Here is a 17,329-nt window from a genome sequence, read left to right on the forward strand (position 1 = left end):
GCTTCTTTTGTACCCTGCTTTCCTCCCTCACCACACAGGCCTTGCCATAAGGGGTGTGTTATCCTTTAAAATCGAAACGACACAAGGAAATGCTGTTTTTTTATTATCTTTGTTTCACTTTTAATCAAGTCATGCAATCTGCTGATCAAATCTCATGATCAGGCAAGAACCTGCATAACCTGCTACTAAAACTGTGACTCTTATTCATAGATCAGTTTTTTTTAAACATGCCAACCTCACTTAAATCTCCCAAACCTTTCTCTTTTTTACTTTGAACCAAAAGGAGGAATGTTTGATTGCTTTAACAAAATCAATAATATTGAGGGGGAAAAAAATTCTTTCTGGTTTCAGTTCAGCTTTGATTTGCTGTGGCAGTTCTTTGGGTGAAAATGAAACTTTCCAGGAATTTTCAGAAGACGATTTGGTAAATCGCCTGAAAGACTTGTTCAGTCAGCTGACCAGCGCCATAAATCCCAGCCTCATGATCAGTTAAACACAAACAGGGAAGCGATACCAGAGATTGAGCTTTATTCTTTAATGTGGTAACCAAACATTTGTCTCTCCCAGGCACACGTCTGCATTGACCTCTGTTAGGAGGATGTCTGACGGGATTGGAAAGAAAAAGCGAAGTGAGAAAACCACATTTAGTTTCAGCCAAACCACTGAGGTTGGTTGACTCAGCTCTTTGGTAAAGTTCAAAGCTTTGTGATTTCTCAGTTTCTACATCAGAATTACCATTTTTTCCACAATCAAAATGACACGTTAAAGATTACAACAGTATGTTATAACAGAGTAATGGATCTTTATTTATTCCCAAAGCTCTTTTTTAAAATGCAGCTCTGTCCAGCTTTATATCAGAGGTTCACTTCAAAAGTCTGACAATGAAAATCCTCACAGTAAAAAGCGCTACCATTTCTTCATATATTCTTTTTAACCACTGTTCTTTAGATACTAATGGCATTCAGCCTACTTCGTAAAGTTTTGCTTTTTAGTAGGATCAGTGAACTGGGATCAGGGACGCTGCAATGGTTCAATTCCTACTTCCCAAGGCAAGCTTTTTCTACCAGGTTTATTGACCTTGTATGATCTTCCACTTCATACTTAGTTTTAGGGCCCTTTATCCTCTTTCATTTATATTTCTTCCTTATTAGTTCAATAGATGCTGCTGTACTATTATGCATATTGAATATTATTTCATATTGCTCAAGTAAATGCAGTGTTTCTACTGCTTAACTAGAATATTTCATCTTTTTTACCTCAGATTATTAATAATTGTGCAATACTTAAGCTGGTATTTATGTTTTACTGCAAAATTCTGGTATTTATTCTTACTTTTTAATATCGGTTGTTCTAATAAAGCTCATCCCCTATTGCTTTATAACTAACTCTACACATTATTAAAAATTGTGTAACTCTGTGTCTTTGCCTATTTCCCCATTGTGGGACGATGAAGGATTTTTTAATTTTCTTATCTTAAAAGGTACAAAGCACAAGTTTTGAAGGTAAATATTATTTATTTTGCTGTGCAAATTCTCAGCTATCCGGTTCAATGCAACAGCAAACAGACTTAAATCGGAGGCAACCGGGCTTTCACTCGGTTTTTCTGAAAATGTTTCACCACCTAGCAGGAGTCTTTGTCAGTTCAGTTATTTATTTTTATTCCCATACATGCCCTTACAATCACCTGACGTGTAAAATTGGTTATCCTTTATCTTTTTTAGTTGCCTTTAGGCTAGATTGGTCAGTTCATGAGAGAGTGATTCAGGCCTAACACTCTGGGCGTGAGTGTGATGCTCTCTGATTCTCTGCTGAGTCTCCGCCTTAATTGGTGCATTGGCGAGAGAACATGGGCCAACTTTTATATTTAGAGCTTTCTTACCACAGAAGACACCTTTAAACAAAAGACCTTTGCAGTCGCAGCAGCAGATGCTTTCCTCTTCTCCCATGCGCGTGTACAACACTGGTGTCATTTCAGCTTGTCGCCAGAGGGGGCAGACATCTGCACAAATCTTGAAACTTGCGCTATGCTTTTGTAATACTCTGGAAATCTGGCATTTCATGCTGCTGGTTTCCCAACCACTGTAACATTTTTGTTATTTTTAAAATGGCAGCAACCCTGTTTTGCCATTACTCAATTGTTTTGACAGAGTAATTGCCCGGATGATTAAAAATTTGCGAAAACCTTTGATAACAAAAATGTCTTTGCGTTTGAAGCCTTTTATTCTATGCCGTTAAACCCATGTAGACCAACCTGTTTTCTGAGTAGCATTAATGAAATGAACTTGGAGGGTGTGTCCTATAATTGTTGCAGTTCCATCACAAGGGATGGGCTGACAGGCCTCTGCTACGTCTGTTTACATCTCTTGTTTAAAGTTTGCCCTTCACAGGGCTTCACCGTGTAAGATCATCAAAATTCATAGTGTCTATGGCCTTGTTCACATGTAGCGGGGTCTTCATAAATCAAATATCTCTGCCACATCATTATTAAAAATAATATTGTACACATGGGATGGTTGTCAGAAAAGTTGTCACCCACACTAACTCGCACAGATATTCCTCTGAGCTTTGTTTTAAACATGCCAAAAACCTAGGGGGCGGTGTACCAATAAGCTAAAACCTACGTTAGCCAATCAGAATCCTTCCAAACAACAGCGACGTTGTATGGCATTGTGCCTCCGTATCAGAAGGGAGAGCTGGTGTAAAAGATTTGACCTCCAAGCTCTCTTTCTCCTTTGAACCTGAACATATAGGAGCAGTTGATTTCATAGCAGTGAGTTTGTCCAGTTTAACACTGATTGGATACATATCGTAAATTATAAAAGTCAGCACCTCTCTGACACCAGTTTCCTCCACTGCAGTGCCAATTCTATAAAAATTATCCCACATGTGATGTCAGCCTCGCAGTATTTGTCGCAGACTGTGACGTGCCGGTACCTAAAACTCCATCTTGCCTTGTACAAACATTGGCTCAAACATGGCATTTTCTCAAATCTCCATTTTGGTGGGAATTTCCAGAAATGATCGTTTTTAGTGATGTAGAATTGAGTTTTCGTTTGGATGGAAGGCCAAAGTGCAGATTTCTTGGCTCCCAGATATTAGGCTACGTGTGGACTCTATGTTTAGGAATAGTTCTTCTGTTATCAGACACCCGTTTTTTTTTTTTTTCAAAAGCAGGCCTGACCTGTTTGAACTTGTCAGACCAGGTTTCAATGGTTGACCTCTGGCTTCAGAGGTCTTATCTTATTTATCAGTTGTAAAACTGCCTTTTGCAGCTACTTTTTATTTAGGTTTTGCCTCTTCACCAGTATTGTTTGAGTTGTTCCCCTGGACATCCCTCTGGTCTAACGTTGTTGGTTAGTGTCTCACAGTTTTAAAGTGTTGCGGGATCATACCAGAAGAGTTTATGAATAAAGCAGGAATTCTGGGACCGAAAAGAAACTTGTCTTATTCCAAAGTCTTACTAATTTAATTCTAGACACCAAACAGGAACATCCATGCAAGGACACATGTTGTTATGGTTTTTAGCATTTTGTTACGTTGATATGGCAAAGTGGAATAAAGACATGGTGGCATAGTTACACTGTCGCTAGAAGGTCTCTGGTATGAATCTGGCCTGGAGTTCTTCTAATCAGAATCAGAATCAAGTTTAATCGCCAAGTAGGTTTGCACTTACAAGGAATTTGACTTGGTGTTGATGGTGCAGACAACAAAAAAGAATACAGTAAAATAAAAAGTAAAAAGGATATATACACAGAAGCAATACGTGTAGTTTGCATGACATCACCATCCAGGACTGAGCTCTCTCTGGGTGCTCCAGCTTCCTCCCACAGTCCAAAACCATGCCTGTTTGATTAGTCGGTCCCTCTACATTGCCATAAGGTATGAGTGAATGCAAATGGTTGTATGTCTTCTGATGGACTGGCAACTTGTGCAGAGTGTACCCTGCCCCTTGCCCAATATCAGCGGGAGATAGACACCTGTCCCCCCATGACCCTGCAAGGTGAAGCGGGTATAGACTATGTATAAATAATCAGAACATGAATTAATTAGGTGATAAAAATGAACAGGTGGAATAATGAATACACTCCGGTTAAATAGTAAACAGTTAATCTGCCAAACAAGCTTTATTTACAGTTGTGAAAATCTTAATACTTTAATACAAAGAAACATGCAGAACAGATCGATTTAATCAAACGGACAATAAATATAGAAACAAATTTTATTTGTGTAGCTTGATGTTTATCCGTTTAGAAAACCTTATTTGAAATGTAATAGAGACGTTTATTGTTATAAACTCTTGAAAAGTCACCCACTTTAATAGTAAATGAACACACCATAGATTGAAAAACAAATAACATTACAATATTTTACACTTAAAGCAATTAGAAAGTAACAATATATTAAAATTTTGTAATAAATCCATCTAATCCAACACATTTCAGAGCTCATCTCGCCCTCTGCATCTATCTGAAAACATTATTGCCTCCTTGTTGATATTGGCAGCTGCCCTGATTGCAGACTTCATGGCAGTCTCGATCCAGGCGTGAGAGAAGGCTGTGTGTTCTCCAGCAAAATGAACCCTTCCTTCCCTCCTAAAGAGCTCAGCGGCATACTCCAGGTGTTGATAAGGGGTGAACAGAGCGAAGGCCCCGTGGCTGTATGGATCCTGACTCCACTTCTTCACCAAAACGCCAGTGCAGAGAGACCTCACACCTTCCCCATGCAACGCTGCTAAATCTCTTAGAGCCAGCTCTTTCAGCTCTTCATCGCTAGCACCGAGAAGGAGGAGGGAGTCATCAGACCAGGTGTAGGAAGCCAGGAGGACGCCTATGGAGTCGTTTCCTGGGAAGCCATGGCTTGGGTAGTAGATGAAACGTGACGGTCCATCTGTGACGCTCTTCCCCCCTCTGATCCCATCTCTCTCCCAGAACCTTTCACTGAAGGTCAGGAGGATTTTGGTGGAGCTGTCGTAGTGGACAGACCTCAGCGCTTCCATCTTTTGGGCGGAGAGCGGTGGGTCGAAGTCCATGTAAAGAGCTGCTTTCGCCGTGGTGGTCACGAGGACGATGTCGGCATTGACGTGGCTCAACGAGGACTCTTGATCCGTCTGGTAGAAGACGGTGACGCCCTTGTGGGACCGGCTGATACGCTGGACCTTGGAGTTCAGGAGAATAGGAACATGAAGCACGGAGAGAAAACTTTTGGGGAGGAGGTCCGACCCACCAACTACCTCATAGTACCTTAAAAACAAAGAAAGAAAAAGTGTTGTCATCACTTGGATTACTCCAGCTACTGTGGATGTTTTGGTAATGATAAGTACAGACAGGGTTTAATAAGAGAGGGAATCCTCCATGAACTTTAATGCTCTAAAATCTGTTAAAATGTGTAAGTACGACTTTGGTAAGCGATGAAGCCGCTCCACTCAATGGATATTTGGAGCATTACGGTACACTGTGTCACTACCTGATAGGACCCCTGAGCTGTCTACCAGACTGCCTGACTGTAATGTCTAAACTAGAAGTGCATTCATGTAAGGCAGCCTGGAGTACGCGCTAGCAGCAATAAGCCTAGTAAGTTAATTTAATATGATATTACACACTTGGGAAGAATATTTAATGCACCTTATACTCTGGTGTGGCTTATGTGTGCACAAAGACACATTAAATCATAATGTGCCTCATAAGGTGCGCCTTATGGTCTGAAAAATACAGTATATACCGAAAGTTCCTGGAGTCTGAGACTAACGGATGCAAGTATTGTAGTATTATAACGTATTATAATAACTAGTTTTGATGTTTTTATAAAATTGCATTGACCCTACTACATGATGAGGTTAGAAATATACATTTTATTTTGTATTCCCTGTTTCACGATGCAGTGAAAAAACTCCAGGCTATACATCGTACCCAACAAACAAGTTCAGGCCAGTCAGTCATGTATGTGTTGCTATGCTGGCCTCCGTTCTGGAAACCTGCCCAGCAAAGAGAACGTGTGCGGGCTTGATGGAGTGCATTATACATCTCTACTGTAACTAAGCTGCACATTTTACCTGTACTATAGAAAACTTGCATGGGAAGCTAAGAAATTGTTCAGCTGCAATGATCTATTTTTGCTCTTCTAAATTTCTGTTTTTACTTATCAGGTTTGATTTCCAACTCCGGTCAGCTGTAATTCATATATTCCGCCCTCAGTGTCACAATATCATTCAGCTGCCAGGCCTTACGCGACGTTGTCACTGATGTCTGTTTGGTCATAGATCATCTCAGTCAGCGCCGTGTACATGAGGCTCTCTTCGTTGAGAAGTTCTCCAATCATCCTGATGGCCTCAAGGCTCAGATTTCCTTCTTCTTTCAAATATTCCTGTTAGAAATAGAAATAAGGAAATATTTGCATGGTGCCATTTTCTTTAGTTCCAAACATAAAGAGGCATAATGAGAAATGGATGTTTGGGAGGTTTGTTGAAGTTATAACTTCTCAGTAAGTGCAACTTTTAGTTGTCACCTCAAGTGGGTTTTGGTCTAGCCTCGAGTTTCCTCATTTTTCATTGAGAATGAAACTGAAGCAATTATGTGGTGACCAAATAATTGCTTCTCATTCGAATCAAGATAAGATGGAGCCTTTTGTTAACATGCACCATAGAAATAGATTTAACTCTAATTACACTTTAAAACCTTCTTCTTTCACTTGGACCGTGATCCTTTTCTTAAACATTTTCTTTTTATCAAGAGTCAAATAATTTTTATCATTTGAAAACTTTGATTATTCCATTTTTATTCCATCCCAACTGGATAATTGTGGTCGTTTGAGCTGGTTTTAGTCAGGTTTGCTTTGCGAGACTCAGTTAGTCCAGAATGCTGCAGCTGGTCTCCTGACCCAACCTACTTGCTTTACTTTTCTGGCTCCTGGACTTTGCTGTCTCAGCACATTTTCAGCACCCTAGTCGTTTTAAATCAGCTAAATAAATAAAGTTGAACTTGGTTTTGATTGTCATAAGCATTAATTTTAAGCTGTATTTGTTGCACTTCCTGTCCTGCATTCATCCTGTTCCCAGTAAAAATCCACAAGATGTGTTCAGGTGATGCTTTACCTTCACAGAGTAATGATCGTACTTTCTAAAGGCAGCCCTGCAGCCGTGAGCTTCCACTTCGTCTCTGACCTGCAAAAAAGAAAGGAAAACTTAAGTGAGATTGTGGAAGCAGCAATAGCCTGTGGCTTCGTGGTTGCTGTCGCTGCAATTATCCAGTAATAGGAGAGTTCCCTCTGGGCTTTTCAAGGGAATGCAAATTATAGGAAGTTTAAAGTCTGTTTAAACTGAATCGGTTTCTATTAGATTCAGTTCAAAACCATCTAAGCTTAATGTACGTAAAACTATATTGTTATCACATTGTAACAGATCCATTTGCGGAGGTTTTACTAGATGCAGTTGTTCAGTTTCTATCGAATGAATATGTCAGGAACACATTTTCAAAGCAGAATCAACAAACCCTCTGGGCAGAAAACAAGACGGGTCTTTGCAAAGCAAGGGACGTGGTTCTTGTAAAATAAACATGTACTTATTGCGTGACTCCAAGGCATTATTTGTATCACATATCATAACATGATGGCAGTTGTACACCCTATCTTTTTCAGGAATGCATATCCAACCCAATCCTTGGATCTCTATCTGATACCAACATATATAGGTTAGGATTCACATGCACGCATCAAATCGCATCGCTTGTGTGAGAATGAGAAATACAAAAATAAAACAAGCTCCCAACATCATTGCATAGCTACAACTGAAAACTACGAACTGTGAGGATTTAAAGTTGGTGACGTAGAGAGACCAAGTAGTCCAATAGATGAAATTTAAGTTTTACTACTCCTTTATGCTGATGACGAACACTTATTTTTCTGTCACTTTGTCATTAGTTTTATCAAAAAGACTTGAGAAATCTAATTTTCCTAAGCATCAAGCTGAGATTATTTGGATATTCACTCTTTTCCACATACCTTTTGCAAAGCTCTTTGCAGCAGGTCATCAGCCGACAGCCCCTTCTCATTGTCCCTGACTTTGTAGTTGAGGATATCAGGGTCTTCTTTGACTGCATAAGTCCTTTTCTTTACCCCGTTGACCAAGTAAAAGGTGTTACCGTCTTCCATTCTAAACTTTTTCAACTTTAGCCCCCGCTGTTCTGCAAACCAGAGGACGGTCCTGTTGGTAGAAACAGCTGATAGTGAGTCAGCCTGTTACTGCAAGCTGGGCTGAAACATTCAGTCAAATAAATCCTGTTTTAGTGCTGATTTTCTAAAAATATATATTTTTTTATTCTCATGTTACTTGTTTAGCCATTTTTTCCTCCCCCTTGGAAACTGGTTTGATCCAAGTGGACATAGACATGTAGGTTTGCCGCTTATTTTTATCCTTAGTTTCTGGGATGTTTAATATTATTTATCTTATTGATTAAAAACTGGCAAATTTCTATCTAGGTTACTATTCAGTGTTTATGGATAGACTGATAAAATAATCAGTTAAAACAACTGCATGTTAAAGTGACAGCATCTGTGTCATTAAAGGCAATTAAAAGCTTCAAAGGAGACCAGCTCCCTCAGTTTTAGGTCATTTTGTAGAAGGTTCCATGCAGAAAGAGCAGCAAACTGAACAGCCTTCTTTCCCAGCTCAGACCGATCTTTGGAGCCGACAATAAAAATTGGACAGCAGAACAAAGATGAGTGCAGGTACAAAACATCGTCATCGTCCAATATTGGCATGATTGTGGCAGCAACAAGCCTTTTCTGGGCCTTGATGAACAGACATGCCCAAATTAAAATGAAGAAACCCAGCCTGACTGTAAGTCCATTTACTAGCAGTTTAATATGGTTTTAAAATGAAAGTGTGCTATCAATCCAGATATAGTTATACTAAGAGCTGTGTACTTCATCCCTAATATGTAGACAGCTAGAGCACAAGATGCAGAACTATATGGCGTATTATTTATTGATCGTAACACAACTTGAATAATTAGGAAGGTCCAGAGGAGCTCTTGCACTCTTTAAACTAAATTTCTATAAGCCTATAGTAGGTTTGATGATGCAGAGAACTAGCGTTTGTGTGTAAAACTCACTGGTGAAAACTTGGGATTCTCATTGCGCCCAGCTCAGCGTACCAGCCCTCCTCTTTATTCCTGTAGGTTTCCACTCGTCCACCAACACGACCGCTGGCCTCTAGTATGGTCACCTTGTTCAGATAAAGAAACATGAGCTTTGTGAGAGCTACGGAGTCCGTTTATCAAAGTCAGATCTCGCAAAAATCGTTTTTGAATTACAACTTTAAGTATAAAAATTAGAATACTACTCGAGGTAGGAGCTTAAATAATTTTGAACAGACCAGGAGTTCATCCCAAAATTGACAATGGCTTAACGCTAATCCCATTCGAACACATAATAATTAGTAATTGATCTGTTATTAGGTAAATTAGCTTCCAGGTTAAAAAGCTTGATTGAAACTACAGTTTCTCATGTAGGTGTTGTTGGAAACAGATGAATTATATGTGCGTTACGTGTACCTGGTGCCCAGCATCTTGAAGCAGTTTAGCTGCCGTCAGTCCGGCCATGCCAGCGCCAACAATAACTACGTGATTAGAGCCGTTGAGACGCGGAAGGCCGTTTTTCATCGTCCTCAGCAGATCATCGTAGTCTTTGTCCTCCAAGCATTCGGCGAGATGTTCCTTGAGCCGGACGGCAGCGATGGAGCTGCAGCACATCAGCCACAGCAAACCGATGGCGACTGGATGCAGGAATAGAAATAAAACAAAACACCAATTAGTCAAACTGACACGGCAGATTGGGATCTAAACAGAAGCTATAAAATTTCAGAAATATGTGGGCCTTCTTTTAAACTTCACAATTAAATTATGCTAGAAATTCAAAACTGAATTTCCTGTCTAAGAATAAAAGGAGAATAAGAGCCTGGCTCCTCTACACTGGATCACGTTTTTTTAGTGGATGTTCAGCAACAATCGAAAATCCAAGCTTTGATCATTTTAACCCCGAAGCAGAACTGAACCTTTTTCTGTAATTTCTTTTACCCACAGACAGGAAATGAAACAACTAAAGAGAGATTGCTGATGTACAATCCCAGCAAATCGAGTATCTTGCTTCATTCATAAATACTCCCTAAATGTGATATTCAGCTCAAGCACCTATCAAGCGATTTCAAGTGTAAATACTTACATGATTTGGATTTCCTCTCATGATGTCCCATCTCGGGTTTAGTTTTCTAATCTCCGCTCTGTTTGTTGAAGAAAATGAAACGTAACAAAGGTCAGAAATTATGTTTCAGTCTCACTTTTTAATGTGATAATACTTCAAAGCAGTGCATTTTTTTAAGATTAAACACATATTTAAATATATTTTGCTAGATCTTACTAAATAATTTCACATGAATGTCCATGGAGTTCATAAAATGAAATGTAAAGAATAAACTGAGGAATATAATCTTAATAACCTCAATAATATCTTACATTTTTATCTCTGAATCTATACAGATGTGTGTATATATACTACATTTAAATGGCAAGTATTACAGTGAAAATTGTTACAATTTAAAACAATTTTTTCCCTCCAACACAAGTTAAAAAGACCACATCTAAAATCTAAATAGCTCTTGGCTTCATGTATGTGCATTGTAACTGATGTAAATTCTCTCTGTACTGCCTTTTCTGAGAAAAAATAACTTTAAAATGGAAAATCTATAAAACACAGACTGAGAAAAAAAAAAGAAAATTTTCACTGACAAAAATCAAAATGTGAAAAAAATGTATAGATTCTTACCTACAGATGAAGCCAAACGTCAGACGTGCTGCTGCCACTTGTCTGAGAGTTTGTAATCAACACTTTCGGTTTGTGCTGAGTTATGTCTTTGTCAAACAAGTTAGCCTGCATGAGTAAATGACTCATCTTTTCATACCGCCGTCTCCTCCATCATTTATTAAGTCTCAAATAATCTGTAAAAACAATATTAATGAGAAAACAAAGATCCACTTCATTGCCAATACGGTAAAATAAAGTTTTATTGGATCTGACCTGTTCCTGACTTTGTGCCAGGTCACAAGCTTGGCATGAAAGTGAAGGCTCGGCAGCTGAACAGGCGTTGACTCGTTTCGCTTAATGAAAGGTGAATAACATATTTTCACATCCTGTTTGTGAACGGCCTAGCGCTTTATCAAGTCCTGAGGACACCACACATTCACACGCTGCCATATATATATCACTCTGATGACTGACAGCAGGCAAAGCAGGTGAAGCGTCTTTCCCATGGACACAATGACGGAGAGGGTAGGAACAAACCGGCAACCCACTGGTTAAAGGATGAACCACCATGCACTGCACCCAATGAGAAGGTCCAATCAGCAGGCAATGCCTTACCTCCAGCAGATGTTTGGATTTCCAACATGCCCAATGTAAGCAACCAACCATGAAACCATTAAACCATGACTGGAGGCTACAGGCTTATGGAAAAGTGCACAACTACACTGCAGTGATGTTTTTCAGGTGCTGAACTATCTGGTTTAAACTTCAGATCACGTTTTTTTTTTTTTTTTTTTTTGCAGGTGACTCCTGTTAAAACCATCACCGAACTCCACTTAAAACTACAAACAATGACATTAGCATGCAGTATAAAGAGAGTAGATATGTTTTTTTCCAAACTAAATTAGAACATCAGTATCTGAGATTTCACTCATGTGAGGAAAAGTATTATGCAAGATCAGCCCGCCTGGTTCTCCGTAAAGACGCTTGCGGTTTGGTCGTAGAGTTGCAGAAAGACAAAACTGTACAGCAAGTGTGTCTTACGCAAGACCTGTGACACAAAAGTCAGCTGCTTTGGGAGTAAAGTACTGGTTTACAACATCTGACCTCTCCTAGAGCTAAAATTAGATTTATTTCTGGGTTATGATGACTATACAGAGTGCCTCGGTATATTCATCATAACTGATTTCAGTTGTCACTAGCATATTCTCCTGCTAAATTTTAAAGGAGCAATGAGAGACATTTTATTGTTTAGATAATAAGATAAGATAAGAAATAATAAGAAAATAGTGATGTGAAGAACTAAAGGTAATCAAAATTTTAGTTCCAATGTTTTTTTTAATAAAAATGTTCTCTATTCAGGAACACTCTGATCCTGCAAATCCAATTATGTGCAGAAATAGCATACTTTTTAAACCAAAATACTTTCAGTTTTAATTCTTACTTTTATGATTTTTATCCTTTATAAAACGAGGAAAAATGCAGATGCACATTGGATTTGAACACTTTTAAAACCTTCCCGCTCCACAATCTACAGGTCACAACAATCGTCTCCTTTTCTGAACACAGCAAAAGGAGACGATTGTGGATTTAAGGAGACACAGGAATACGTCAAACGCCGTTTACATCAAGACAGAAGAAGCAGAGGTGTGGAGGAGTATGAATTCACCGTTCACCTGGACAACAGATTGGATCAGTAACGTTTAATTTTCCAGCAGCAGATTAGTGTCGAGATAAGCAGCAGCTGGAAGGGTGATAGCTGAATGGCGCTGTTTTTGCAGCGCTGCAGTCAGAAGAAGTGCAACAATTTGGGCGAATGGGGACAAACAGCCTTGCGTGAATGAAAGAACTGCTACTGAACTGTTGCTGTCTATTATTTTCATTTGTGGAGGCGTCTGCCAACAAGCTGCATTAAGGAACAACCAGCATATTGCTGGTGAAGATTCTCAGTCATCCAGGTCATGGTCATTCCAAAAAAAGGTAAAAAACAAAGCAACTGGACTTGTTTTCCGTAGTTGAAGACGTTTCGCTTCCTCTCCCGGAAGCTTTCTCAATTCAAAAAGTCTGGAGTAATGATGAGTAACAAGCTTTATACCATACCAAACAAAGGCCTGTAATGGCTTAGATAACATGCAAATTCAACAGAAACAGGTCCACCCCTTAGTAATGGGCGGTCGTTAAAGCCATTAAGCCAGCAGATTGAACCGAAACTGGTCCACTCCTCTGTAACGAGGAGTCGTTAGAGTTGTTATTGGCTTGTCTTAAAGGAACAATGTTTTAATCACCTGAATGAGGGTGAGAGTTAAGTTGACGATTGGCTGGAATTAATCCTATAACTGTGTTGTAAGTTTTTGAGAGTTGGAACCTAAGGCCTCCTCCTCTGTTTAAGGTTGGTTTTTCTCTCTTGACGTAGATGGCTTCCTTCACACCCCTTTCAAACCATCTGTCTTCTTTGTCCAAAATGTGGACATTTTAGTCCTCAAAAGAGTGTCCTTTGTCCTTTAGGTGTAGGTGGACAGCAGAGTCTTGACCTGAGGAGGTAGCTCTCCTGTGTTGAGCCATGCGTCTGTGGAGAGGTTGTTTGGTTTCTCCAATATAAAGATCAGAACATTCCTCACTGCAACCAGCATATTCTATGGTTCTGGTCTTTTCTTTAACAGAGCAACCCAATGGACCGTGAATAGTCCAGTCCAAAAAAAAAAAAAACTTTTCATTGCACCCATTTCGTTCGAGATCTAGCTGTGATAATAACACAATGTAGCAATGTGTGTTGCAAAGGCAGCATTAAACCATGAAGTTTAACATAGATTTCAACAATGATGTTTCACTTTCAGATGAAATTGTCTTTTACTTAACGTTTGGCTCTAGTTTCAACCAATCCCATCAATTCTCAAAGAGCCCAAACACAGATCTTTATAGAATGAGGCGCTGCAACCTTCCCACATTTAGATGTCCCGGTAATTGTAAATCTGCAAAATTAAAAGGCAAACACAGAAAGATGAAGTTGTTCCTGAACGGTGCCTTACTTTGACGATGATCAAACGGATGGGAATGGCTGAAAAAAAGCTGTGTTACTGCCTCATCCAGTGTCCTGAGCCTTCGGTTCTCTGTTGTTTTCCCGCTTCCTCCTTCCTTTCTTTCCCACCCCCTGTATGTCTTTACCTGAACGGTATGTGTTTGATAGCGTGATGGTAAACGTTCGTCGGCAGCTCTATCAGCTCATCACTGAGCTCTATGTCTGCTTTTCATTATCTTCAATCATGTCTCCATCATGTCTCCATTTGTCTCTAACGGCACAACGGTTTTTTTTTTTACACCTGAACTGCCCTTTTGTTTGTGCTTCAGGACACCTGGCAGCCGTCAACACCTCAGCCGGCTCCTCCATTTTCCTGCTGCTCCGACACTACGGCCACGTTTAATCTCTGCTCTGATCCACGGCCTACAGTTCTGCCACGTTGCTTCCAACGTACAAAACCCGTGTCCTGAAAAGAAAAGCAGTGAGACATAAATGTGTTATTCGTTCTAATCTGGGTAAAAAGTTGTTTGGCACCAGCTCCACTTCTGAGTCCCCAAATATCCAAATGTACAGATTTTGAGACGGATAAGAGCCCCAACGTCTTTCTCAAGTGTTCCTGTTTTGAATCTGAAGAATCTGTGCCCTCCCATGATGAGCTTTTAAAACTTGTGAATTTGAGTACAATATTCCAGGGAAAATCAGAAATGTCTGCATCTGCTGGATCGAGGTTTGTAAGCAAAGAATCTACAAACCTAGCAGAACACAGTCCAATGCATGTTGCATTTAAGACAATTAAAATGGGACGTTTTTTACGCATCTACACACTGAGTTTATAGTGGCATGGTACGAACAGAAACAGTTTTCACCCGTCAGGAGTGGATGAAACCCACCTGTATAATTATGGCTACGTGTAGGTGAAAACAGTTTGATTATATAAAGATACATGAGCAGAAAATGTTGCTTTGGGGCCTAAAGCATTTTTTTCAATGTGCGATGGACTGGCATTGACAGCAGGAGATAGACACCAGCAGGACCCCTTGCGTCTTGGAAAATGGATGTATGGATGGGATGAACTTTTACTACTGCCCATTAAAGTGCTTTAAAGACACATTCACCTCGCTCATACGTCTAGCTTTGTTAGGACCCATCCTACCACTCAATTTTAATGCAGGTAGGGAAAACTGCTCATGATCTTGACCAGCCCTCGCTGCTCCTTGGTCATGAGTGCTGCAGAGTTTCTGTCCTTATCGTCATTCTGTCACATACAGGAAACCAGCTTCTCTCCATTATGGGGAAATGCGGTTCCTCATATAAAAAAAATCCTAGAATTACATTCACTCACTGTTAATGTGAGGTCCGTTTTTTCCTCGACAGTGATTAAAAATTATGTTGTAAAGGCTAATTATAGTTTATTCTATTTCTTGCCTTTGTCACCCTAGTTTAGATTGTAATGTTAATGCAGTTCTTGGCAATTTTCAACTCCAGTCTTTTTTAGTTTCGCAGACACTTTGTAGTTAATTTTCGGAGGTGCTGTAGGCCGGGATTTGACTCAATCATCCATGAGCGTTTCTGTCACGTAATGACGTCTGAGTTAAAGGCTGTCCTAATCCAGCACAGCAGTCCGAAGCCCCTTTCCTCCCCACGATAGAGTTCTTACTCCATGAAAGGTCAGAAACTGTCATGAACCAGAGACAGAGGGACCCAGTATTCAACCAGACAAGCAGAGGTTAGGTAAAAGATAATTTATTAACAAAATGCAAAAACCAAAACGGGCATCAAGCCAAAAATGGGAAGACTGCATCCGATAACCAAAAATAACAAAAAAAAGAAGTCACAGACAAAACTATATGCAAAAACAGGGGACAGGCTAACTCAAATATCCAGAGGCAAACAGAGAGCATAGAAAGCTGAACTAGACTCACCACTGGGCACAGAAAAAAAAAACAATGATGTGGCAGATTGCAGGGGGCAGAGGCAGGTATAAGTAAGGGAGTGATCAGGTGGATGGAGTGAAACTAATTATTGGCATGGGTGGAGCTAATCAGGAACAGGGAAGTGCTTGGGAGAAAACTGAAGCTGATACGATGGTGACTGGAGAAGGGGAGTGACAGGGTGGAAGAATGCTGGCAGGTGAACTGAATTAAGACTGGTGACAGAAATGGTCGGAGCAGGCCGGATAAACTAATAACATAAAACAAAATCAAACCACAATAAAACCCAACCTATTCAAAAACTAAGACAGAACCTAAAACAGAAACTGAACTTAAGGCAGGAGAGTGAAGTAATTAATCAAACAAACATAAACCATAGCCAAACCCAAATCATGACAGAAACAGGAGCTAGAAGCTTCTATTTTGGGTATTTGGATGGAGCCTAGGTGTGAACTCAACTGTCTTAAATATCTGTGAAGACTGAAAGTTCTTTAGTGTGTTCACAGATTTGAGTGGAAAAAAATAAACTCAGTCTAATTAATTTGATATAATCTTTTATCGTTTGTTAGGATTGATCATGGTCATTGAATTATGCACCACATGTAATTTGGCTGAAACAATAACAAACTCACCTTCATTGGCTTCAGCTTGTTTTTTTTTTTTTGTGTTCTTTAAATAGACCACATCAAGCAGCGGTTTAAAATTGCTGTCTTTTTATGAAAGGTTGATTACTCTGAAAGCACGTTGTAGGTGTTTCATTTCAAGCAGACAGGATTACTGTGTGATAATGCAGTAAATATGACTTACAAGTATGATTTCCACCTCAAAATAAAGTGTTTGAATGAAAATATTCTGTTAAGGTTTAGAGCTGATACGTGCAGCAGGCATCAGGGAACTGCTGAAAAAGCCTGAACTCGTGCCTCAGCGGGTCTAAATACTTTTCCATGCTAATAACTGTGGAGGTTTTTTAAACATGCAAAGCCATCTGGATATGTAATTTACAAAAAGATTTACAGGATGCTTTTAAAATAAATTGTCTCAACTCGGAATGCTAGTGAATACATTTTTTCCGTTAAACACATCCTTCAGGTTTTTTAGATATCGCCTATAAATCTGGCTGAGTGGCGGTTCCAGAGATTTTCCCCGGCAGGTGCTAAAGGTGAGCTTAATATTTAGCAGAGAGTGCTACGATGGATAGGACGTCCAGGAAGCATCTTTGTTGGGCCACATTACAGAGAGGAAGTCCCGCGCCTCTTTTATCGTGTGTCCCTGTTCTTTCTTTCCTTTCCAGCAGCCGAAGTGTGTTTTCTGTCGGTACTAGTTCACTTTTTTTTTTGTTTCTGAATTATTCCTGTCTTGATGCAAATATCTGCTTCCCTTCTGAGTGTCTCCAATTTTTTGTTTGTTTTTTTCTGCTAAAGCAGTGATTACAGCATGGGTCAGATCATTTGTCCCTTCTAGATCTATAAATTAGGAGACTGTTACCTAACCCTAACCCTAACTGATCAGACATTAATTTAGTTGTTTTGAAACTATCCTCAAAACTGATAAGAGAAAGGACAAACATCTAGTCTATAAATGCAGAAAGCATTTT

At 39.6% G+C, this 17,329-nt stretch overlaps 1 protein-coding gene across 1 annotated transcript; it reads right to left on the minus strand.

Annotated features, from left to right (window-relative positions):
• Window positions 1-4,348: 4,348 nt before the first annotated feature.
• Window positions 4,349-11,196, minus strand: LOC105918952 (L-amino-acid oxidase). The gene is made up of 9 exons (XM_012854145.3): window positions 11,065-11,196; window positions 10,813-10,985; window positions 10,213-10,270; window positions 9,546-9,766; window positions 9,105-9,217; window positions 7,993-8,194; window positions 7,088-7,156; window positions 6,224-6,360; window positions 4,349-5,240 (listed from the first exon to the last, which is right to left on the minus strand). The coding sequence occupies exons 3-9, from the start codon at window positions 10,241-10,243 to the stop codon at window positions 4,439-4,441; spliced, it is 1,575 nt and encodes a 524-aa protein (XP_012709599.2). The 5' UTR covers window positions 10,244-10,270; window positions 10,813-10,985; window positions 11,065-11,196; the 3' UTR covers window positions 4,349-4,438.
• Window positions 11,197-17,329: the final 6,133 nt, after the last annotated feature.

Source organism: Fundulus heteroclitus, unplaced genomic scaffold (genome assembly GCF_011125445.2).
Source record: "Fundulus heteroclitus isolate FHET01 unplaced genomic scaffold, MU-UCD_Fhet_4.1 scaffold_204, whole genome shotgun sequence".
Lineage (NCBI taxonomy): Eukaryota > Metazoa > Chordata > Actinopteri > Cyprinodontiformes > Fundulidae > Fundulus > Fundulus heteroclitus.

Excerpts from the sequence above, each read along its gene's own strand:
- LOC105918952 (XM_012854145.3), bottom strand. The coding sequence starts at position 10,243 with ATGGGACATCATGAGAGGAAATCCAAATCAT. Across the intron at positions 9,767-10,212 it reads TGAGAGGAAATCCAAATCAT|TCGCCATCGGTTTGCTGTGG; the intron begins GTAAGTATTTAC and ends TCCTGCATCCAG. Across the intron at positions 5,241-6,223 it reads GACATCAGTGACAACGTCGC|GTACTATGAGGTAGTTGGTG; the intron begins GTAAGGCCTGGC and ends TTTGTTTTTAAG.